The sequence below is a fragment of the Amblyomma americanum genome, chromosome 3 (assembly GCF_052857255.1).
Source record: "Amblyomma americanum isolate KBUSLIRL-KWMA chromosome 3, ASM5285725v1, whole genome shotgun sequence".
NCBI lineage: Eukaryota > Metazoa > Arthropoda > Arachnida > Ixodida > Ixodidae > Amblyomma > Amblyomma americanum.
Window position 1 is genome coordinate 206,948,610 of NC_135499.1, and position 24,564 is coordinate 206,973,173.

The following is a 24,564-nucleotide window of genomic DNA, read 5'->3' on the forward strand; positions in this document are numbered from 1 at the left end:
TCATATGCCTGTAAAATGTCTGCCTTTTGGTGTTCACTATGCACGCGACTTTCTGTCGCATCCCGCTCACGAGGATTCCGTCACTGCATGCTCATGATTGTGTCGTGTTCACCAGCTGTTCTTCTCTTTTGCGATGCTGCCTGTTTTTAATGTGTACATACAACTGGTGCAACTTGTCGGTTCACACATGTGCGCATGCCAATGTCTACCGAAGTTACTGTTTTTTGGCACAGAAGCCACGTTTTTGACTTTATAAAATGGAGAGATATATATATATATATACATATACTATAAAAGTGGATGTTTAAAAGTGCCCGAGGCAGATATCTTTTTGCATTTAGTGATGTTGCTGTACAGCAAGTATTTTTATTTCAGTGCAATTACAAATAAAAGAAAAATAAAGAAACACCAACATGTGTACAGTTTTCCTTGTTCCTGCTGCTACCATACACACACAGAATAACAGAAAATTCATCACTGTGCTTGGAAAATTACCAAAGTGTGCCCCAGTTAAGTAGGGTCAGAATCTTGAAGTTTGGTATAGACAAATTTGACTACGTATCACCGCCAATGAAGTGGACCTTGTCATTTAACATGAAGGCAAGGGTCCAACATGAACAAATTAGAATAACCACAACACATACCGTAAAAACTGGAATATAGGTCGAACTTTTTTCAAAAAAATTATGGCGAAAAGTAGACCCCCGTCTTATATACCAGTCATTGGTGGAAAAACTACGGAAGTCTTGCAACAATGGGCAGCTGAAGTCAACAGCCTCCATCACCATCGCCATCAGTACAGTGTACTAGAATAGGGGCAGTGTGTTCAGGCGGCGGAGCGCGCCACGCACCGTCGTGAAGCCGGCAGCGTAGACAGGTCCCGGATGTATGTGGTGGCGCTGCAGTCGCACCGGCTGTACGGACGCGTTCTCCGTGTGTTGCGGCGGGTTGCAGCGTGCTTCTTGAGCTCCACCTTGCTTGTGAAGAAACGGGGTGTTTCGGCCGCACGGGCAGTGCTAGCAGTGTGATGTTTTGCTGCGGTGTTCGCGAGTGAGAGCCAATGCCTAATCGCCGACGGCAACGTCATTGCTTTGCGCCGGGGTGCGACACCGGCTACAAGTGGGCCCAAGGCGAGCAACCTTCCCTCTTCGCCGTGCCGAAAGATGAAGGAAAAAGAAAGGTTTGGGAACGAAACCTGCATCGAAAAGATAAGGTCCTTGATGAAAGTTGTTCGGTCTGCGAGCGTCATTTCGATCCTTCTTGTATCCTACGGGATTACGTCCACATTATAGAGGGGAAAGAGGTACGCATTCCGCGAGGAAAGCCAGAGTTGCTGCCGGATGCCGTACCTACGCTCCTACCAAACACGCCGGGCTATTTATCGAAGAAGACGCCGACGCCTCGGGCGCCAAGAAAGCGGAAGAGCCCTACGGTGTGTTCTGCTGATCCCAAGAGGCCTTGTACTGAACAAAACAGTCACAATGACGCTGTAAAGGAACTCGCTTCACTTGACACGCCATATTTGCAAGGCGACGCACTTGAACCGCAGCTGTTTGAGGCAACCTCTGTGTTAGGCCTTCGCTCTCTCGATGTGCCTTCGGTGTACTGGAGTTCACACAACGTGCCGGGCCATAATGGATTTGTATACTGCAAGCTCATAATGTGCAAGTCCGAAGAAGTTGTCTGTGAAAGGGCGGTTATATTTACAGAGCACGACGGGCCTGAAGTCAAGTACACGGCGCATCTCTACGGCAGCATCGTCGAAAAGGGAACCATTCTGAGTCGTGAACAAGCAGCGGACGTTCTTTTTAGAACTGATTCGCATCGTGTCTGCCTTGGTGCCTTGCCAACGAGCCAGATGCCCAAGTCCAACTTAACAGAAGGCCTAGAGCAGCAGGTCACCATCCGTAATGGGGCATACTACAGCAAAAAATGCGCAGGAAAGGAACAATCTGAAGGTATGATTTTTTGTGTTCTGTGCGTAAAGAATATAAATGCACGCAAGCACATGATAATTTACAAAGTCATTTACTATGGTGTGTGCCATACTTTTTATAAAGTCAGACTAATTTCAATTCCCGGAATAAAGTTTTGTTTCACTTGCTCTTTGCAGGACAAGCATGCATCTCCTGCCGGTACACCAGAAAGGCACTTCAGTCACGAAAATCAAGGCTGAAGGGATTGATAAGAAAGCGCACCCGGACCACTGCTGCTAGACTCCGAGCAGCAGCACAAAAAAATAGGAGACTGTTTTCTCGCTGTGCGCGGTTAAAAGACCGGTTGAAGCAAATGCAGGAGGAGAACTCCCTAAAGCCTGAAGAAGTTTTACAGGAACAGATTGCATCCCTGCCTTTGAAACAGCAAGATTGTGTCCGACAGTGCTTTTCAGCTGCCAAGAAGAAAAGTGCGAAGGGTAATGTGTACTCAAAAGGTTCCGTACAGCCCATGCTCCTGTAGCGCCATCTCGTGCTTTCTGCATGAAGCGCCTCAGCGGCAAGCGCTCCTGAACACACTGCCCCTATTCTAGTACACTGTACCATCAGCAGCAGCGCGGAGTGGCGACGTTGTGGCACTTCCATTTTGCGTTTCCGTTGTTGCAAAGCTATTCTGGTTAAAGGCTGCTTTTTCACATTTTGTTTCAAAATGAGCGGAGCCCGACGGCAATTCACCGTCGCCTTAAAGAAAAACGCAACTGAGTACGCGGAAGCTCATGGCAACCTGGCAGCACAGCGCAAATTTGGATACCTGAAAAGAGCGATTGGTACTGACGGAGGCAGAAGCTACGTATTACAACCTGCAGCAACCAGAAGAAAACATCATTTCGTGGGCTGAACGCACCGTGTCCAGAATTGGAGGGAAAGGTTACGGAGTTCGTCCGGGAGCTTTATGCAAGATCACTGGCTGTGACTGCCGAATGCATGCGTGTGAAAGCAGTAGAGATCACGGCACGGAGCGGCGAAAGAAGCGAGAGTAGGAGCATGTGTACACATGCGCATACCTCGTTTGTTTTCGCCGCTCCGTGCCGTGATGGCAAGGTGCTGACAAAGACGCGGGTCGAGATGGGCGCGCGATACTATTAAAAAATTGGCGGGTGAACATATGAGCAGCATTTAAATGAAAATAAATACTGTCACCATTGTGCAACCTGTTCAGTCGCATTTGTTTCAAGGTAAGGGTGACTTTCGGTACTTTTTCCATTAAAAAAGATTTTTTTCATTTTTATAATTGGTTAGTTGGGGGGGTCAACCTATATTCCGGCTTTTACGGTAGTTTAATCTTTGCCAAGCAAAAAAACAAGAGATGAGAGCAAAGCACCGTTTTATAAAATATGAGCTCCATCAAAAGGTTTAACTCCAGAAGTGCAAGTCCTGCTTCACAGTCTCCCTGTTCTCTCGCCTCTGCCTAGTCACTGCGCTGGCTTCACCTTTCACAACAATCTTCTTCTTCAATGCACGCTCCCTGTTAGTCAGTTGCTTTTTTACACGTGCTTTGATTTCCTCAGGGGCTATTGTAGTGCAGCTTGTGACACTAAAGGTCCTTACACTCTTAACATCCTCATTCTTATCAAGTGCGATCTCAGACTGCACACTTACTAACTCTGGAACTAAATCTTCCTGCTCTGTCTCCTTCTCTTTCGAACCTTCCAATGACAATGAGGACAGGGCAGCATTGGGCAACCGTGCTTCTGTAACATGGCTGCTTTCTGCCATTCCTTCCGCTGTTTTGCTAGATACAGTTCCTTGGTGGTTCGTGGAAAGCTTGTCATTGCTGCAAAGCACACTTTCTGAGGTCTCGCTCTTATCAGGCCGAAGCTGGGTGTCAGCAATAAAACGCTTCATCATGCAGCTGGTGCTTTTCTGCCCTCTTGTGCCATGATTTTTTTCAGAAGAGGTGGACAGATGCAAGTCATCAGTATTATTTGAGGCTTCCTTCTCATCATCACCAGAATCATCTTCCAGGTCTTCTTTCATCTGCTGAACCGCCTATAAGCAATAAGCTTTTGTAAAACCTCATCAACAGCTACTATATAACAGCGAAACTTAAAATACACTCAGTAATGTGAAGCTGAAAGCCAAGAAATAACTGAAATAAACAAGTAACATCACTGTTGTAAGCTAATAAAATTTAAGCTCTAAACTTGGCTTGTAAAAATGCTTTGAAAGAATATTCTAAGGCATGAATTATAAAAATCAAAGGAAGGTGCCATCAGCATTAAAGCGGAACAGACAAAAAATTAATTCAAGCCATTAAAAAAAAGGACACTAACAAAGAATCTAATCCCTCACCTTGACATATATAAAAATGCCTTGGCAAATTTCAATAACAACTGGCTGGAACAATTCATTACAATTAAATGTTGGCCGGCAAGCACCTTTTACATTTCTATCAACATGAAAATCAACAACAAACGACGCACAACCCAAGCAAAACAATTTATGACGGCAGAACATGACAGGCTGCTTGCAGGCTCATGCAGTAGGCAAGGAAAAAAAAAAGGGTTGTAATTAACTATTCACGCCGCATTCTGGCTTTCCAAGTTTATAACAATGATTGGCATTATGTCTGCAGGAACCTTTCAGAGCAAGATCACAGACACCCAAAAACGTCAATGCTAACCTCCTTTAAAAATGATCCTCTTAGCTCCATCAATGTAGTATGCAATGCCACAAAGCAAAATGAAAGAAATACATTCCATACCTCATCAAGTTCTTCCTTAACCTCCTTTGAGAAGCCACTGGCAGCTGTTTCAAGATCAAGAGTGTCATCTCTCCTGAAAATTGCATTTAAAGCCACTCTTGTTAACAGACCTAGGCCACCACCACATTTAAGACTGGACTGTGGGAGATGCCTGCCAACATCTACTTGCAGGAATGAAAGGAAGTGAGGAACAAAGTTCCCACACACTCTCCTAAGAGTCGAAAAGCCACCTGTTCAAAAGGGCCATGAAATGATATTTAGATGTGCCCTCTGCTTTCCTAGTAATGACGTACACAATATGAGCATGAGATATGTTTTGAAATATACCAAAATTTAATGCCTTTCTCCACTTCCCCTTAACTCTTTCCTTACAGCAGGAAAAGAGGCAATTTCAGGATGGTGCGAGTAAAAAACTTATTCAGGCATAAGTTAAGAAACTTTGCTTTATTGCAGCACATCAAAATGTAGCTAAAAGACCCTTCTTGTTATTGCCAAAGAAAAAAAAACAGGATATGCACTATTGCTTATGAAGAAAAAAATCTTTCATTAGAAAAATCTGAGCAACTCGCACGAAAATTCACAAAAATGTTAAATACTGTATTTAGCCAGAACATAAAATAAAAAACCCAGAATATGTTTCATGTGTTACTACCTCAGAAATGAGTACCCGAGGTTAAAGAACTCTCCATGCTAAACTTTACGATCAGTAAAGAAGAAATTCATTGCTTGCGTGATGCACTTTAGGCTTTTCCACATTGCAATATCAAGGTGGACCCTGGGCCTTCTTGGAGAAACTTGATCCAAACTCGATCCGCTACACTGCTTGTGGCAAGCAAATATTCAGAACATGCCTGGTGCCTTCAGAGAAGCTCGGAAAGCAGAAAATCTCCTCAGCAATGGTAAAAACGAAAGTTATTACAGATAAGCACCTGTCAATGGTCTGGGCTGGGCGGAGCAGTCTATTTTTGAACTAAAATCAGACGAATGGATAGGGCCTTTCATACAAGCTAATAACGCTTGCATCTAGCATATGAAGCATCGATGCTGCAGAATCGCAAGAACAGCACCATTGCTAAGCATGGTCAGCGTGAGATGGACGCCACAATGGACGCCATGCTCGCTGTGACTATTCTGTATTGACAGGCTTCGCAAGAAGTTTAAACACTCCCTCATATAGCAGACGACAAGAACTGAATCCAAAAGTAAAGTACAGTTCTTTTGCAACATACTAGATGGTGCTACATGTTAAAAACAGTTGCAATTACGTTCTACAGGCTGTTTCGTGCCATTGATCAAATTTATCAGTCTGAATACGTGCGGTATTAAAAATGGCAGGGCAACTAAGCGTGCTTTTCTGTACAGTGGCAAGATATTTATGAGAGCCCAAGTGTGCATATTTGTAGCCAAAAACCGGTACCTTGCAGCCATTTCAACAAGATACACATATCTTTGGTAACTGCAAAAAAAAAAAAAAAAACTGCAAAATCTGTCATGGGACTTACTCAATATCACTGAATTTGGGATAGAGTTCACTTTCGTATCCAAAGCGCTTCTTGAAGAACTCTCTTACACAGTTGACATCCCGATCAAAGTACCTGAAACAGCAGAAAAATCACCAAAAAGCATTCACGAGAAATTAATACAGAACAAAGAAGGTCAGGAGACAGGCTAAACAAATTAAAAGCCTGCTTTCAGGTGCTGAACTGTGGGCCATACTGACACAGAGTGCAAAAGACAGTTGCAAAAATTCACTTCGAAACAATGATTCTTACTACATAGGCTCCCACTAATTGAACTTAAAGGACCAGAGATTTTTATTTGAGTTATCACAAGTCTGAATTCATATGAGTGCACCTCATATGAATTCAGAACTGTTTTTGTGCTTTTATAGGGTTTAACGTCCCAAAGCGACTTAGGGCCGTCGCACGGATGGAAAGTTGGTCAACTTCAACTTTCGAGCGGGCGAACGGGTCCGGCCTGCGACCGGACTGCAGCTCTTGGCTGCTTTTTCCGTGACGTCAGTAACGTCTCGCTTCTGCCGGGTCAAGATGACCGTCCGTCGACTGAACTGGAGAGCGAGGCCTGGGCAGTGACAGTTTTGTAGCGAAACATACTATACTGGCTACCTGTTGATGTTACGAGTGTTCAGAGCGACTGCGAACTTCGCCGCGTGCAGCAGTGGCGAGCGACAGTTCCCCAAGTTGAATTCTGTAATCATCTGCGCTGATGGAGTTGACAGAGCGCCTCTTCAAACCGACGCAAGACCTACGCGTTGGCGGTGTCACGAATTGTTTATATGGAGCTGTTTGTGGTTGTTGCAAGCGTTCCTAATTCCTGCGAGGATCATCACAGACAGCGGCGAGTAACAGCTGCTCACGGTGAATTTCTTGTGCGTGCATGAGCTGCATAGCACAGTGACAAGTGTCCGCGTAGTGAACGTTATTGCGATCGGAGCGAGTGCTTTTACGTCAAGGCAGCGAAATGTGCCCCTGCGAAAGCTCACGACGGACGCCGTGCTTTCTGAATGCTCAAATGATGTGACGTTGCGCAGCTAGTCTCATTCGTTGCGATAGTTGCAGTGATCGCGACCACAAAAGTTATTTCTGCTACGTATCCATTACCATTTTGATCGCGATTCGTGCAGGCACTGTGCTCGAGTACTGCCTTGTGTGCGACGTGACATGATCTTGGCTGCACGGCCGTCGGACTGTTTTCTGTGGCGAGAAAAGCAACGCCGCCATCCTTTTGCGTCTTGGTGCTCCATTCAGTACATGTTGCGATTATGGGTGCTCGGGTTGCAAGTGGCCGGCGGCAGTGTGTGACTTGTGTGAAAACATGGGTGTGCAGTGCAGATGTATCTTCGGCGGCGTCATTTCTTTTTATTTCCTGCTGGCTGTGCGGACATTTGTCTGCAATAAATATTTGCGCGATGAATGGGTGTCTGAACACTTCCTCTAGCCATTTCGGTTTAGGTTGTGACAACATGGTATTACGCGATTACGAACAAGAATCATTGCCACATTTAAATCACGGCTAGTTCACAGTGTAAAATCTCTAATATGTGTTAACTCATGAGTCTACTTTTCAATGAGCATTGCACTCTATGTTACGCAAAAAAAAAAGCTGTGGCTGCAGCCTATGGGGTCAAAACTGTCCACAGAACAAGTTGGGCATAACGAGTCATGATGAAAAAATATATATATACAGCTGAATCCCGCTACAACAAAATCGACGGGACGCGCGAGAAATTTCGTTGTCGCGAAATTTCGCTGTCGAGAAATTAACCAAAAATGCAAGGCAATAACTCCAGCAAAACATAGTTTTATTGCCAGAAATCTGTGAGCTTAGCCTGCTTGCGTTTCACTGCCAGCAGCAGCTCTGTTAACAGCGACATCGCAACGTCGCCATCGTGTGCGCCAAGGGATTTTCTAATAACGTCGAAGGCATCCAGTACCTGCGATGAGGCTGCCGGGGCAGGTAAATCTCGAGCGGAGTCGTCTTCATGATCGAACGGCTCTTCCGGCTCGCGAACACTTTTGATGAGGTCTTCATCGCTTCGTTCCTCGTGGACGATCACATCCGAATCAGCGTCGAAGAAATCGTCCTGCGCTATGTCAGCTTCCTGGAGTGATTTCCAAGTAACGTCAATCCCCGGAGTCGATGACGATGGTACACTTTCCGCGGCTGCAGTCGTGCTGGTCGCCTTGCTGTCGACAAACCCGGCGTGCTTGAAGCAGTTGCGGATCACGCATCTCCGTGTTGCTCTCCATGCCGGAGCCATCATTTCTAAAGCCATGAAAAGATCGACTTTCGTCTCCCTACCAGTGTCAGTGCTTAGGAGAAGCCGCTGGATCAACCTCTCCCGGTAGGAAGACTTGATGCTCCGGATGATGCCTTGGTCAAGGGGTTGAATAACTGAGGTACAGTTCGGCGGGAAGAACCTCAGCTCCACACTTGACAGTTTGACGTCGTCCATGCGGTGCGCTGAACATTGTCCAAGAGCAAACAAACCTTTCGATTTTGTCTGCTCATGTCGCGGTCAAGTGCCACTACCCAGTCAGCAAAAATGGCATGGGTAATCCACGACCGGCAGTTTGCCACGTACTTGACAGGTAGGCTCCAGGTACCCTTGAAGCAGCGGCGGTTTTGCACTTTTGCCAAAAAACTAACGGGGGGCGTTTGTCAGACCCATCCACATTTGTGCACAGGAGCACGGTCACTCGTTTCTTGCTATTTTTGTCTCCGTGGCGACGCTGCCCTTTAAAATCAAGCGTCTTCCCTGGCAGCATCTCATAGAAGAGGCCCATCGTCTCGTCTGCGTTATAAATATCAGACGGAGCATAACTGCTCATTATGTCAGCCATGTTGTCCGCCGCCCATGCTGATGCGCCGTCAACGTCCGCAGATGCCGATTCATCGCACAAAAGCTTGCCGACGATGCTAAGCCTTTCTTTAATGCGATTCAGCCATCCTATGCTTGCTTAAAGTCGTTCAGCCCTAGCAAACAAGCATAATTTGGGGCCTTCTGCTGTACAATTTTGCAGCTCAGCGGCATGTTTGTTGCTCGCGTATCGACGAACTAAGCATAGACAGCCTTGTCGAGCTCTTCACACGTTGGTTGCGACACTTGTGCTGCGCTGAAGTTCCCGATGAATGTGCCTTCCTAATGCTGTCCTTATTCTTCAAAACCGTCGAGAGCCAACTCGGCGCGATGCCAAAATCTGCGGCAATAATTGCCTTCTCCTTCCCACTTTCCGCTTCGGCGATAATTTTATCCTTTTCTTCTAGCGAAATAAACTTTCGCTTCTTCGTTGGCGGCGACATGGCAGAGGCGATCGACGAGATCAGACTGCAGCGAGAGATCGACGATCAACACACACAGACACACGAGAATATGGCGGCAAGGGCTGCGGAGAAGACGGGGAGGGGAGGCTGGTGACTGGATTTGGATTCGTCTTTGGCCCTCGTACGGCCGGCGGCCTTCGCACGGCGCCAACAAGTCCCCTCGCTGCTTCCCTATGACGAATAAACGACTCCCAACCAAATTTTTTAAATAAAGAATGCATGAAAATGTAATAAACATACATTCCGTGCGTTATTTAGCTGCTCCAAGCCTCTACTTTAGCAGGAAATAATCTCGTACAGCACCCAACTTCTGAAGAAAGGCGGGCAAGTAACCGGTGAAGGCTCGCGAAAAATTCGTAGAAGCGAATGCGTGGTCACAAAGTAATTCGTTTTCGAGGGAATTTTAATACATTAACTCCTATGGGGATTTCGCGGGGAATGAAAAATACTTCGTTGTGCCGAAAATTTCGTTGAAGCGGCATTCGTTGTGCCGGGATTCAACTGTATATATATTAAGAAAATCTTTCCCATTGGTTTTTTTCTGTTTGCTTTGACAAATTCTTGGCAATATGAAGTTGAAGTGGGATCTTGGTTTCCATTGCAATAAGAAAAATGCGGATCTTGAAGCGCCTCATGAACCGTGACACTGTTGGTTGTTGATTTTGCTCACGGTCCCTTTCGATCGGGAGATCAGCGGTACGAAAGTGGATGTGTGCACAATGCTATTGTTGCAGAGCAGCTCGTGAACTCTGCTTTGCTGGTGTTAAGCAGTTATTCAGCAGCACTCGCTGGGACAGCCACACCAGTTTGTTTAACAACACAATTTCGAAGCCTTGAGAAGGAGATGTCAGAATGCATATGCACCCTGCTACCTTCATTTGCCTGTGACTGCTTGCTACGGACATGATTACTTGTCTGCTGAGTGACGGCGATGGCGAGCACAATCAGCTGTGTATCGACAGTGTAGAACGCTTCCCAGATTTCCTTAATCCTCCTTACATTTTACACTAACAAAAATTTATTTGCTGACATATAGACGCATATTTGCACCTTCCCCAGTGATTTGCACCTTCCCCAGCTGGTATCAAACTCGCGTCTCTCGGGTCAGCAGCTGAGCACCATAACCAATGAGTTACCGCAGCGGCATAAGATTGAAGACTAAATGTGATTTGCTTTCAGGATATGCATGCAACCACAACATTTTAGAAAGTTTTCCATATAGAAACGTAGCTAGAAGCCTAGTGCAACATAAAATATGGGTCAAAGGCAGTGATCTAGTTGTGTGGTTAAAAAAGTTATCAATAATGCACTGGTTTCCCTATTGAGTAAAACCACGTTATTTGGGATTTCAAGGGATTGGAAAAAACGTCTGGATTATCTGAAAGTTGAATGATCAAATTCCCTCTAAAAACACTGCCAAAAATTGTGTAGCTTCAAAGCAAATTTAACATCTGCAAAAATGGCTAACTACTGTCTGCTCTTGAGTGAAAACTGTGCAGCAACAATTTTTCACAGTTCCAGTAATGTTTCATTGCATGCACACTCTTGGCAATTCCGGAGCAGAACTGCTCCAAAATGGTAAGAGATTTCGTGGTCTTTTTCATGGTGCGAAATGGCAGCAGTGTAGGATCTCACAAACGGTGGCTTCCATGTGAGGAGGCATTACGACAAAACCTGAGCACAAACAGCTCATGATCAGCGTGCAGTTCCAGGGCACTGAAGTAACCACGAGGATGGAGGCAAGATGAGCACAAGCTGATGCAGGAAAGGTGAGCAGCCTCATAAAAAGTAGCAGTGTAACCCGTGCTACGCCTAGACCAGTGCTACGCCTAGACCAGTGCTACGCCTAGACCAGTGCTACGCCTAGACTACCCCACTACAGGAATGCATGTGTGCCGACAAATGTCTTAGGTCATAGCAACTCAGTTTTTGCGTGTAATTTCCAGAGGCGAGTCAAAATGATTCATCCACTTTGATCGCCAAGTGACATGCAGCCAAACTGCAACTACTGGGAGTAAGGCATTGAGCACATGTTAACAAAGAACTTATCCCATGCGAACACCCTGCTTGTCAGGTGCAGTGCATATGCTAAGTGTCACGGAATGCACGCAATGAATGAAATGAAGTAGGCTGTGAAAGAAACAAGGAGGCTAGATATGGCACAAGCATAACAGAGGCATTTAGCATAGTGCGTACTGCTACAGCATCGCGTGCCATTAGTGCTCATGCGCTGATTGGTCATGATGTGCCATGCATGGTGCATCCAGCTTGTGGGCATGTGGCGCCATCTGGCACCCTTACGGCGGACTTAAGCCTGGACTCCATGTACGCGAAAACTCACGCGAACGTGAAGGCGACGGCGGCAAGCGACGAGCGACGCCGTCGCGCGAAGCAAAATGCATGTGTCGCTTGCCGTGTCGCTCGGATCTGCACCCACAGAAAATTTCGCTTGTCGCCCGGAAGTCCCCCACGCGACTGGCCAACCAGAGCCCCTTAAAGCCGTTTCCGGTTTGTCTACGGTTTCTCACGGGTACATCTCACGAAACCCGCCCGTCGTCTTGGTCATCGCCACCGTCGATAAAATATTTGGTTTTGCAGCTGAGAGGCAGACCTGCATGATTTTAATAATTAAAACAATCTACTTGTTGGGTGCGGAGGGCTAACAGCATTTGGAGCGGGCTACGCGAGCGGGCATACTGCAGGGAGAGATGCGTGTCGAGCCGCGAGTACCGGCGCTCGATCCACTGTGGCGCTGCGCTCCAACTGTGCAGAAACACTCGCGGCGCGCATTCTCACTGGTAAATTATAGTTTGCTCACTTACAATCAGGTTGCGGTGACAGTTTATGGGAGTGTTTTTACTAAGCCGGAGTGCACAGGCACCGAACGAAAGCACACCTCCCCTGTGAGCCTGTGATGTGACTTCGTCTCCGCAAGCACGCCTTTGGCTATCTCCACTGCCGCTACACCGCTGCCGTAGAGGAAATGTTCCTTTGGCCCTGACTATGAGGCACACTCACAAAATTTTAAGAGAGAGAACAGGTTACGGGCGTGTTTCTAAGCTTGAGTGCGCAAAGCACGGAGTCTGCTGCGCACGTCGCGTCGCCTGCCGCCTTCGCTTGCATGGAGGTAGCCCACAAGCGACGGAGCGAACGCCAGCCGTCGCCGCCGCCGTCGCGTGAGTTTTCGCGTACATGGAGTCCAGGTGTTATGGCTGTCGCTGCCTTGTCTTTTCAGTACTAAACTCACCTCTGTGCTGCTGTGCATACCTTCCTTCACAACTTGTTATTGTAAGTGACAATTTAAAACCACATGTAGGTGGCACCGCTCAAACTGACAGTACTGTTAACACTTGCAAGAAACAGGAAACCAGAATTTTTTTGAACCTCGTTCAAGCAGCGCGTTCTGCACTTATGCAGGTCCTAGGGGAAGAGCCTGGATGGACGGACGAACGAAAACTTGACAAATTTTGTGGACAAAGAGAGGTGGACATGTAGCCTTTTAAATGCATTCGAGCATTAAAAGAAAAAGACTAGCAATGCGTGCATCAGCTTCCAAATGGTGCGCAGCTGGACTTGGTTCATTGAAGTGCGGCTGCTAACCGCTATCATAGCAGGTTGATAGCGAAGCTAAGAAAACGAATCCATGCTACAACTATTCAGCGATGAGGCCACTCCAATTGTTGCAATGTTATTTTTATTTCTTTTTATTTTGCCTGCACTACTTTATGCCGTCATGGCCGTCACAAGCCTGCCATTGCGCGCATGAGCAATGATGTGCCACGCTATTCAACCTTAAGCAGGGATATCTGAACGATCGCTTTATATACCGAGGTACAGCCGGCGAATTTTCAGCTGATGCAGAACCATTAACCTGACATACTTGACCACAGCCACTGCTTTTTCACGAACCAGGAGCATTGCAGCACGACAAAAAATTTTCATGAAGTGAAAGCACGATATGAATTAAGCAGCTTTAAAACGCATCGAAAATATCACCGGCCATACGAAATTTTGAAATGTTTGAATTAATCGAACGTGTGAATTATCCCAGTTTTAATTATTATGAGCCTACTGTAATGGTGTCAACCATGTCCTGCAACATACTGAGCACTAGATTTTTTACAACCTTTCAACAGTAAATTCTAATTGTTTCCATATTGTTCTGACCACCCATGTGCGTGTGCAAAGACCTTCGTCCTTGGGCTATAGTAGAACCCCTCTGTAACAAAGTCGTTCCGACCAACGAAAATCTTTACTATACAAGTTGTTGATATGGCATGGCTCTCAGGATGCTGTCTGGTAATTGGACTACTTACTAAACGCACAGTGTTAAAATAGAGAGAGGGAGGGGGAGCCTTGGGTTATGGGGCTTAATGTCCCAAAGCCGAGTTGATTCCGGGTTTGAGGGATGCCGTAGTGGAGGGCTTAAGATAATTTCGACCATCTTGGGTTCTTTAAAGCCCGATAGCAGCTGGATGGCAAGGCACTTCAAGTTTGCGGTCTCAGAGCCATAAACACAGTACAAATGTCACAGAACGAAACTTTGCAAAAGCCTACTAAGTTCATGGTGCACGGTAGTCACATTAACCTTTTTTCTGTTACAAATTACTGACTCATTTCTCCAATGTGCCTACAAGCTTTTCGAGTAGAGAAGATGAGTAGAGGACGTGCACAGTAACACCTGCCACGGTAGCACAGTGGCCTTGGTGTTCAAATGCTGAGCCCAAGGTTTCTGTGTTGGATACTGGCTGTGGCCTCTGCACTTCGATAGAGGTGAACGCACAAAAAACTCATGTGCCCCTCTATGCCAGCGCTGCCCTAGATGGTCGAAATCAGTCTGCGATTCTCCAGTACAACAAACCTCCCTTGTCGTCCATATGTGATGCTGTAGGACGTTGCTCCTACCCCATACCACCATGCTGATACCAATTAAATTAAAGGAGAAAGTGCAGATGAAGGCGCATGTCACGGAACATACACGAGGCTAGATGGATTGTGCCGTGGCGAGTGTTGCACTTGCCGCGATCTTTTAGATCAGCTTAGAAAAATATTCAAAGCAGAGCAGGTTCAACATCATTACTCTTTCCTTCGACCCAATCGAAAGTGTCAGTATGGGCCTGAGTATAACTTCCGAGCTGTAAACTGCTGTCCAAACATTTATTGTCGCTAAGAACTAGGGTGATGTGGAATGAGCTTTACTGCCAATAAATTGTCTCATGCTACCACACGAATTTATCAAATCCCTCTTTTGACACATCGTGACCACGTTCCACATCAATTGGCTTAATTCCAGCAGAGTGCTCAACAAGGATAGCATTTCCTTGCACGAGTGAGAACTGCTACTGCAACATGCTACAAAACCTATCTTGCCTGTCCCGTAGTTTTCCGCCATTTTCTTCAGTTCACATCACACCACGACACGATGCAATTAGGCAGAAATCAACCCAGAAAACAATATACAACAACACACGTCGTGTGTCCTCTCTTTGCACCACAAGCGTTGTGGGAGCACTCCCTTTACTGTCAGCTCCCTATACGCTCATCGCTTCTGTGACCATCGCGTGTGTTCCCACTGCTCCGTGCTGTGAACGGTATGCTCCGATATTCTGGTACAGCACAGTACTGCAATAAACTGAAAACTATCTGCATTCAGAAAACAAAAAAATGTGAAGCGAAGCTTAACATACCATTCTGCATTGGGATGAGATGTGGACATCATTTGAGGAAAATCGATCAGCGTTGGTTTGTCTTCACTGCTGAGCATCAAATTGAATTCATTGAAATCTCCATGTATGAGACCACAGTTGCCCAGCCTCACAAGCAGGTCCATCAGCTGGTCGTACAACTGTGCGGGGTCATCCAATTCGTGGACCTGGCATCTGTAAGAGTGACAGCAGACTTCCAGCACAAACGCAATGTGGCAAGTTGCAACTAGACACCTTTGCATCAGCAGTCAGAAAGGAATCAATTGTTCATGAGGTACTTCACTGAAGAACAATAACTAGTGGTGGGAAATAATGTTCAATATATGAGTAGGGCTTATGATCAATGTCTCTAGGAGCAAAAGTAAGCCATGAAATTGCCCATTTTAACTTTAAGTTTTTCGTTGCCGTGCCATTATGCATCAATACCCAGTGATGGACGAATTAGAAGCGGCATGATTTCAGTGGTACCGGGGCTGCCAAAAATTTGTTGCGCTATCTAGTGGTTTGTTTAGACACTTTACTTTTGTTTCTTGTGTAGTCTGTATTTTTTCCTCAAAACGGCAATTTCTGAAATGCCCTTGAAGTTGAGGTTCCTGCATAGTGCGCTCATAGGACGGCGTCAGCCGTAGGAACTGCGTGCTCGCAAGAATCTCACATCGTACAATTCTGCTGCCTGTGCAGCAATTTTTTTGATGCATCAAGCAGCAGCGACATTGATGATGATATTGCATGATCTGATTTTGATTTCCTAGAAGAAACTGCGTAACCTCGGCATGAAAAGTGGGCACCTGTCCGTCCGTGTTTCATTTCCCACTTCTTGTCTGTATCTTATGGAGCTGGTTTACGCACTGCATGGATGTCATGAATGATGTTTCTGGTTTCTTTATTGTCTTGACATCATATGGCAAGATTTAATTCTATCTGTCTGAAAAAGAACAGACTTCTGACCCAGCAGAAATCAGAGCATCGGCCTCAGACTGACGCTCCTTAATAGCCCAAAGATGTTCATGGAAGCTGCAGTGTCTTCTGACCAGTCCTAAATTGTCCGAAACATTTTCTGGAATTTCTTGTAAAACCAAAGCATTGTAGAGCACTTTCAAGCAATTTACAGTAAAACCTCATTATAACGAACACAGACAGTACGAATTAATGGCTATACTGAAGTGTTCAGAAATATTTTTAACAAACACATGCATTTCTTACTTTATACATCACGTACCGCTTGCCATAAAACGGACATGTCGAACTGCCAAGAGCCAAGCTATGCCCGCTCAGATGGCAGACAGCAGGCTTTGCCTCACTGCACGTGTGACTAGTGGTGGTGCGGCAAAGGTTAGAGCCATGGTTCACGCTTTATCTCACATTTGCCAACAGCGCCACAGAGGATACAGCAGCAAGAACAGCTGGTAGCCATGTGGTTGGCACCCATCTGCTAAGCCTGTCTTCTTAGTACAGAAATGGTTAGCAGTGAAGCAGTGCGGGATGTTGATAAAATGTTACAAAAATGGCTGCTAATTTTTACTTAACCTTCTCAGGAAAAGTACTTACAATGGGTGTCCATTGATGAGTTCCATGAGGATGCAGTGACGGTTGAATCCAACTGGCACTGGCACAGGAAACCCTCTATCGTGCAGGGCCTGGAAAATTACAAGAATGAAAGAATGAAACTTGACATGCTCACGGTGCATTAGAAATTAACACAAAAACAATCCATAATTAAGTAAGATGAATTTAATTTAGAGGGAAGAAAGACGACAAGAAAGTGTCCAGATGGCAACAAAATATGCCCGCACCTTCATGAAGGCAAACTCCTTCACAGCTGCCAATCGTGACAAGTAGAGCCAAGACGCCTTGTTCCGGTGTTTGTGGTAATCTCTTTTTTCTTTCAGTTTCCGGAAGCATACCCGTCCCAACCTGCACATGTTGTAGGGTTAAAAGACAGAATAGAGAAAAGGACAAATTGAAATAATAAAGCTTACAAAGCAATCCTATGACAAGCTAATAAAATCAATCTGAGGGATTCCACCTAAGCACATGGACTAAAATGAAACAGCCAGACATACAAAACTATGCTCTTTCAGTATGAATGAGTAGCTACCAAATATGGAAGGCAATCATTTATGTTTTGCAGCCTGTGTCAAGTGTACAATTCACTATGACTTCACACATAATCTAGTTCAAACTGTGAATCCACACACATTTAACTGTGAATCCACACACAAGTGTGAATTGCTAAAGATTCACAATGAGTTCACACTATATTTTGTGCAATGTTAGTAACTTTGAATTTACTTAATTCAGATCTGCAAAGTGCATGCATCAAACAATTTTGAACTAAATACTGCGTGTTAACTTTCTTAAAAAACAAATCCAGTCTTTCCTCTGACCGTGGTGCACTGTGGTGAAGATTATCTCTTTCAGATTCATACTACTGGGGTTTATTGGGGTTTTACGTCCCAAAGCGACTAAGGCTATGAGGGACGCCGTAGTGAAGGGCTTCGGAAATTTCGACCACCTGAGGTTCTTTAACCTGCACTGACACCGCACAGTACACGGGCCTCTAGAATTTCGCCTCTATCGAAATTCGACTGCCGCGGCCGGGGGGATCGAACCCGCGTCTTTCGGGCCAGCAGCCGAGAGCCATAAACACTCAGCCACCATGGCAGCTGGACTCGTACTACGTTCTACTACCAGGAAAAATCTGAAAACATGTACACATATATTTGAACACCTTATTTCACGAAAATAACATGAATAGTTAAAAAACTTTAGCCACATACCACACCCTTCCACGCAGCCCTATTCTTAAAAAAAAAGTCACAATTATGCTTATGCCCAATTATTTTCTATATTATCTGAAGCTGTTTCTGCAACAAAAATTCAGCTACAATGTCGTTTGTGAATGATCCCACCACATGAGAACAGAAAAAGTTACTGCCTAGGCATATCGTAGAACTTTGCGATATCCACCTTTATGTCTTCTTGTTGGAAAGCAGTCCCTTTTTTCTGGGCATGAAATGGCCTAACCATTGTGTCCAGCAGGGATTTCAAATGTAGCCGGTGTCACTGACTTTGCAAAAATAGCTCTGTACGTTTCGAAAAATAGTTTGAAAAATTGCATGCACAATTGCAGACGCCTTGCCACAAAGGGTTATGTGTAAATGAGGCGGATATTAGGGGCCCACTGTTAGCAAAGAGATTATTGAGTAACTTATAGCTATTGCGATGAGCTAAACCTTTGGTTGTGGCAACAGGTGACCAAGGTGGTGGACAGAAGGACAATACGCAAGAAGAATAAAGATGTTTCTACAAACTTTGTTGCCACTTTTAACGATCACAGTAAACCTGGGACATCTAGCCTGGATTTATCGTATTCCTCCGTTCAAGGCTCCATTCAGAGATATTAACTGCTTCATGCATCGAGGATGGTACTTCCAGCAAGCATATACTCTTTTGCTGCTCTGTCAATCTGTTACGAAATTATAGGTGACAAAATGATTTGCCCTGAAATTTCTTGCAGCAGATGTACGTCAGCAACCACTACTCTGGGACAGCTTATTTTCATTGTTTTATAAGTTTCCAGCAATACAGGCAGAAAATTACTTAAAACTGCGAACAAAAAAGGGACGAAAGCTACTGTTATCACCTAAAATTTTTTTTTGAACTGTTCATTTTTGGTCAAACGCTTAGGGGAATCCCCCAAGGAGGAGCAGAACTGTAATAAGGGATTAATTACTCAATGACACTACCCCAAGCGCAGCCACACAGCTACAAAGGAAAGCTATACAGCTTTCAAAGAAACTTCTCAGTTAAAGAAAAATTCGTCCTGGTCCGAGATTCGAAGTTGGGACCACCGCTTCAGCGGAGCAGTCGGTCTAGCAACTGAGCTCACTGGGACGGCAAGCTTATGGTGGGGCGAGAGCAAATTGATGAATAACTCGAAGTAGGAACAGTGTTGGTCAAATGTTTAGGGGAATTCCCCAAGGTGAGATTTTTAAAGCACTTTTTAAAGCACTCAGAGCTGCTACAATGCATGCTACAAACTGAAGCTCAACTAGGTAGTCGAGAGAAATCACCACACTTTTTTAACAACCAAAGCCCAATAACCATGTTTCTTTACAAAATTCGCAACATGACAACTTTCTACAGTCCAAAACTTTAAATAAGCCGAGTAATTGAAAGAGAGGAAAGATAAGCTACACAATCATAAAGGAATGAAGTGCATGCAGAACAGAAGCATTCATGTTAGTTGAAAACCACCTATTTTCATCCCATATTTTCTGTCACGGATCAGCCACACCTATAACGGCCTTTAAAAAATGCTTAAATGTCTTCACTCAGTTCTTTGCTTTAATCATCCAGTGTTACTTAAAGAATAACAATGAATGAAAACGATAGCCAATATGACTTGCCGGCTGATCTTGAGCACCAGGTCTCTTCCTTCTTCATCTGAGGCCACATAGATATCTGGAAGTAGTTTGTTGGAGTTATGGCTTGAGCCGTGTTTCTAGAACACATACACACTACATACTTGGTTGCACAAATTCCTTGGACAATGCTTGTTTAAAGGGTTCCTTTTTACCCGAGAGAGAGAGAGATAAAAACCAAAACTGGTACACAAAACTCCCTTGGTTTGCACCATTATTTCTCATTTCTAACCACACAGTTGTTTCACTAGCAGTCTTCTATATGGATAAACCACAACAGGTGCAAAAATTATCACTGAAATACATCATACAGCTTTCATGAGCAAACACTTACACACCGCCCAAACACTACAGCTGTACTCATTACTAGTATTAAGAAATTAACAGACCGACCAATCTAAGTAAAAAAAAAACAATGGGATTTGCTTGTTATATCGCTGTCACACAGGCAGTTTCAATGTTCACTGAGTCAATGTACATCAAACTCAATGGGGATCAACCAGTGCCGCACGGTGGCTTTCAATTACCATTGAACTTGATGGGGGTTCGCGAATAGCTACAGGAATAGCCACTGAGAACAACCTCACACTCACAATATGTTGAAAAGACAAGGTATAATAATAAGAATATAATTATTTGCCATCGTAAAAACATGAAATAATGAAAAATATCTTTTTGTTTTATTTACAGAATTTTAGATCAAGTTATTAACCAGTTCACAATGTAATTTTTATTCGTAAGCGAAAATGGCAGCTCTGCAGACAGTCAGGTGGTTATATGCAGACAGTCAGGTGTAAACAAACCAACTCTACTCAGGTTGTGCGACGTGCAGCTGCGTTTCTCTCGTTTTCACCTCCAGCGCGCTTTGCGACAACCAAGATCAAGAAGTACCCCACAAGTACTAAAACAACAGTACCTATGAACGTGACAAAGACGGTCAAAGATCTGCAGCACAGTTTTCCGGAAAAAAAATGAATGGTTCTAAAATGAAGGTTGCATCCATGGTTGCATCATTGATCACTGTTGCCTCGCCATCGCTGTATCTGGATTCTACCAGACTAAATTTAAAGTATTTGAACAGTTTTTTCCGAACAAACTTACAATTAAAAACAGCACTTGCCCAAATATTCGCCTTGTTTTATTCTTCACTTCGTACGTTTACTCAATGTTGCTACCCCTAGCACCATGTGTCTCATCACATACTCACTACTCAATGATCATTGAAATTAGCCACATGGCAGCAGTGCATCTAGAAGCAATCGAAAATTCCGATGGTCACAGTCGCAATGGGCATTGGGACTGTGAGAACATGACATACTGCTAGCATTTGATAGACGAAAGCTTTCAGTAACGTCTATTAGTGTTTTCTGCCCGCATCGGGGTCTGTAGTCCGACAAAATCTAGTTCGCTTTACAGTCTAACAGGAAATAGAAAACGGCACCCACCAGATTCTTTTCCCACGCCAATCTGGTTGCCAACGGAATGTACAAAGCCTTGTGAACACAAAGTCTTTAGTGCGAGGTAATCATACCCCGTGTTGGTCAGGCGGTAACCATCATCTGTTCAGGAATACAAAAATATTGATACACTAATGTGCTCAGTACAAAATGAAAATAAATAACAGTAAGTTCCACATAAAACACCAGAATGAAAGTGCATGCGTTACTTACACCTCTTGCCACGTTCGTAGGATAGAAGTTTCTGTTTGCACAGTTCGCGAAGGTGCTTATGGCATCCACCGTGTTTGAGGTTCGCAATGGTAGCCACAAGTGCTCCCGGAACAAGTTCATGATTTTTCATGCCCATTTCAACCTGCAAATAAAGAGAAAACGTCAGTAAAGGTGATCGGAACCACGTGTAAGGATGTATCGGAAGCAATCTTTCACGTGCACGTATGCTCATCGGTCCGGTTACTGCCTCGTTCACGTTTTCATAACAGAGCCGCTGCACCCAGCCCACCATCGGAAAATATTACAACTTTATACCCGCGTTCCTCCGCGTTCCTTGGGAATAAGAAAAAAGGCGCAGCAACGATTTTGAGCGAAAAGACGAACTTTCTTACCGCCGTCAAGACTCTGAAGTCCTCGGACGACATGTAACGCAGCATGGTAAGGTTGAGTTTTCCCATTATTAGTTTGCTGACTTGTCTTGCACTGAAATACAGCCCTGTGCTTAATCCACTTTTAGGTTCATGCCGCCCGACAGGTTCACAAAAATTTTTGGGCAAGCTACTCGCTAGACTCCTCTTGCTCCACTACACGAGTGACTTTACACTTAAAGGATTGGATTTTGACTTGGATTGAATAGTAGCTGCTAATAGATTCTCTAAAACAATATATCTTACGATACAATTTAATAACTTTGGCAGAAACAGTTTTATTACTTTAGCAATTATGCGAATATTATTTAGAGTAGTTTAGCAATAAGTTGGCAAATAAAAACTGAAACCAAGTACGAGCTTGAGACAAAAAAAAAAAGATAGGAAAACATGGCGGCTGTGGGATAATCGAAAATTGTTGCGGTCCGGTGGTACCGGTGTCAACGTTTGTCTTTGCTGTAAACTACAACTTCCCGAGACATGGCAACCCGTTGTACATCGTCGACATCTACGTCATTGGGGCACTCGTCTTCGTTTTCGGGACCGATAAACAAGCGCGTCGTTCTCAAGTCTCGTCCAGGCGTTGACGGCGAGCCGCAGCTCAGCAATTTTGCTACGGAGCAGTGTGCCACCCCAGATGAGTTTATTGACGGAGAGGTTCTTGTCCGCAGCGTTTTCTTTTCGATCGATCCTGCCCTACGATGCCGCATGAATGAGAACACGGGCGTGCATTACCTGACGCCTTGGTTAATTGGGCGCTGCGTCGAAGGTTTGGGCGGCGTTGGCGTAATAGAAAAATCTCACAGCCCGCTTCTTGAGAAAGGTGATGTTGTTTGCAGAGCCATGTCATGGCCTTGGCAGCTCTATTTCAAGACAACAGCAGATTCTCTACAGAAATTGGACTTGGAGGAACTCGGTGGTGACGTCTCCGTTGTGCTCACATGTCTGGGTCTCACGGGACTCACGGCGTTGCTAGGGCTGCGCGAAAAGGGTGGCATCAAGCCGTCGACCAACCAGACTTGCGTAGTGTCTGCAGCCGCTGGCGCTTGCGGATCGCTGGCGGGCCAGATTGCCAAGCTGGAAGGCTGTGCGAAAGTCGTGGGCATATGCGGCTCTGATGCTAAGTGCGACTTTCTGACCAAAACGCTGAAATTCGACGCCGCTATTAATTATAAGACTGAAGACGTGGACAAGAGGCTAAAGGAAATATGCCCCGATGGCGTTCAGGTACGGCGAATTTATCTGCATTTTATTTGGCATAGCCATCAGATGGACAAAATCTTTTTGAGTATTCGACCAGTCACTCTGCCAAATTTGTTCCAAATTGCATAGCACTCTCTACACTGTATTTTATTGTAGTCTTGCTTGGTCGTCGTGAGATTCGAGAAGGGGCAAAAGCAAGTACTGTATCCATGATTTACTATGGGCCTCATGAGAAGTGTCTACGCATTTATGCATGTTTCAATGTGTACTCTGTGTACTTGTTAGGCACCACCATTTAAAAAGTAATGTGGGTTCAAACAGGTAGCACTATTGGCAGTGGCTGTACGGCATCTTGAAGCCTTATTTGTGCAGTATTTAGTTTCAGATTCGTGGCTTTTGTGACATTTAGTCACATTTAGTGTGACATTTGTGCCTTGCATAATGTTGCTGCATTAGGCTAAGTAGTGAAAGCTTGTTTCAGGCATGTCTTTTCCACGCTGTTAATTCACATGCAGGTGTACATGCTTCTACATGCAGGTGTACTTTGACAACGTTGGTGGTGCCGTCAGTGACGCTGTCATTCGAAACATGACTCAAGACTCAAACATTGTCCTGTGCGGCCAGATTGCTGCCTACAACAAGACTGTGCACTACCCGCCACCTTTAGATGGATTGATCCAGAAAATCATCAAGGACAGGCACATCACCCGTGACCGGTTTCTAGTGCTCCAGTATGAAGAAAAGTTTGAAGAGTCACTTGCCCAACTGAAGACTTGGCTAAAAGAGGGAAAGCTGATTGTGCGACAGACCATTGAAAGGGGCCTTGAAAACGCTCCACAAGCATTCATCAACATGATGAAGGGAGGAAACATCGGGAAACAAGTGGTCCTTGTCAGTGACATTTAGTGAAAGTATGTGTGAGGACCAGTCATGACTGCAGCATGCATGACAGTGGGGCAGAACACATGTTGGTGACCACTAGTGGTAGTGCACCCAAGTGTGACATATCTCCACTGTTCGTTGGTTGTATGCGTTTGAGGGTCCAAGTTAACTTTCACTGGTGCCTTTCTATTTTCTGCAGTGCTCCCGTTACAGCATGGATCATGTTCATGTAACTGCTTGCAGAACCTCCTGCAACTTCTGTAACAGGCACGGGTTAAAATATTCTGCAAAACTAATGCCTACTGTTTGAATTCATTGTAGTTCTTGACGTCTGCTACATCTGCACTAGTGCTTAAATGCTTAAAATTTCTTTGCTCTGGTTCTTTATCTTGACTTTAACTGGTAGACAAATGTCATGAGCTATTCTTTGTCATCCATCTCTGTGAATGTTATTGGTGAGAGAGGTACCACATAGGCAGCCAAAGAAGTGAACCGAGGCAGTAGAGGCAAACGAAACTGTAATGTGAGGCCTTCAGACAACCACGCTCGGCATCCATCTGCCGAATGCTCTCAAACCGAGCCCGCGAGACCGCCGACAGAAACCACGCTCGGCTCCTCCTCTCCAGATAAACACGCCGAACGTCACCACGGGTTCGACGATTGCAGAAGGTAGGCAGGTAACCTAAGCCACTCCAAAACACGCTGC

General features: G+C 45.0%; 2 protein-coding genes across 2 annotated transcripts; one reads left to right on the forward strand and one right to left on the reverse strand.

Annotated features, from left to right (window-relative positions):
- Positions 1 to 346: 346 nt before the first annotated feature.
- RIOK2 (RIO kinase 2) lies at positions 347 to 21,959 on the reverse strand. Its single transcript, XM_077659762.1, has 10 exons — positions 21,738 to 21,959; positions 21,346 to 21,487; positions 21,121 to 21,234; positions 19,661 to 19,715; positions 17,042 to 17,162; positions 16,797 to 16,885; positions 15,231 to 15,422; positions 6,201 to 6,293; positions 4,699 to 4,771; positions 347 to 3,983 (listed from the first exon to the last, which is right to left on the reverse strand). The coding sequence occupies exons 1-10, from the start codon at positions 21,801 to 21,803 to the stop codon at positions 3,348 to 3,350; spliced, it is 1,581 nt and encodes a 526-aa protein (XP_077515888.1). The 5' UTR covers positions 21,804 to 21,959; the 3' UTR covers positions 347 to 3,347.
- Positions 21,960 to 22,148: 189 nt separating this feature from the next.
- On the forward strand, positions 22,149 to 24,150 carry LOC144125935 (prostaglandin reductase 2-like). The gene is made up of 2 exons (XM_077659763.1): positions 22,149 to 23,000; positions 23,514 to 24,150. The coding sequence occupies exons 1-2, from the start codon at positions 22,254 to 22,256 to the stop codon at positions 23,880 to 23,882; spliced, it is 1,116 nt and encodes a 371-aa protein (XP_077515889.1). The 5' UTR covers positions 22,149 to 22,253; the 3' UTR covers positions 23,883 to 24,150.
- The last annotated feature ends 414 nt before the right edge of the window (positions 24,151 to 24,564 follow it).

What these genes read in the sequence shown, in the direction of transcription:
- LOC144125935 (XM_077659763.1), top strand. Translation starts at nt 22,254, where the DNA reads ATGGCAACCCGTTGTACATCGTCGACATCTACGTCATTGGGGCACTCG. An exon ending in TATGCCCCGATGGCGTTCAG is followed by an intron (nt 23,001 to 23,513) that starts GTACGGCGAATT and finishes TTCTACATGCAG; the next exon opens with GTGTACTTTGACAACGTTGG.
- RIOK2 (XM_077659762.1), bottom strand. Translation starts at nt 21,803, where the DNA reads ATGGGAAAACTCAACCTTACCATGCTGCGTTACATGTCGTCCGAGGAC. An exon ending in AGGAGTTTGCCTTCATGAAG is followed by an intron (nt 16,886 to 17,041) that starts GTGCGGGCATAT and finishes GTAATTTTCCAG; the next exon opens with GCCCTGCACGATAGAGGGTT. An exon ending in CCCAAATTCAGTGATATTGA is followed by an intron (nt 4,772 to 6,200) that starts GTAAGTCCCATG and finishes TGCAATTTTCAG; the next exon opens with GAGAGATGACACTCTTGATC.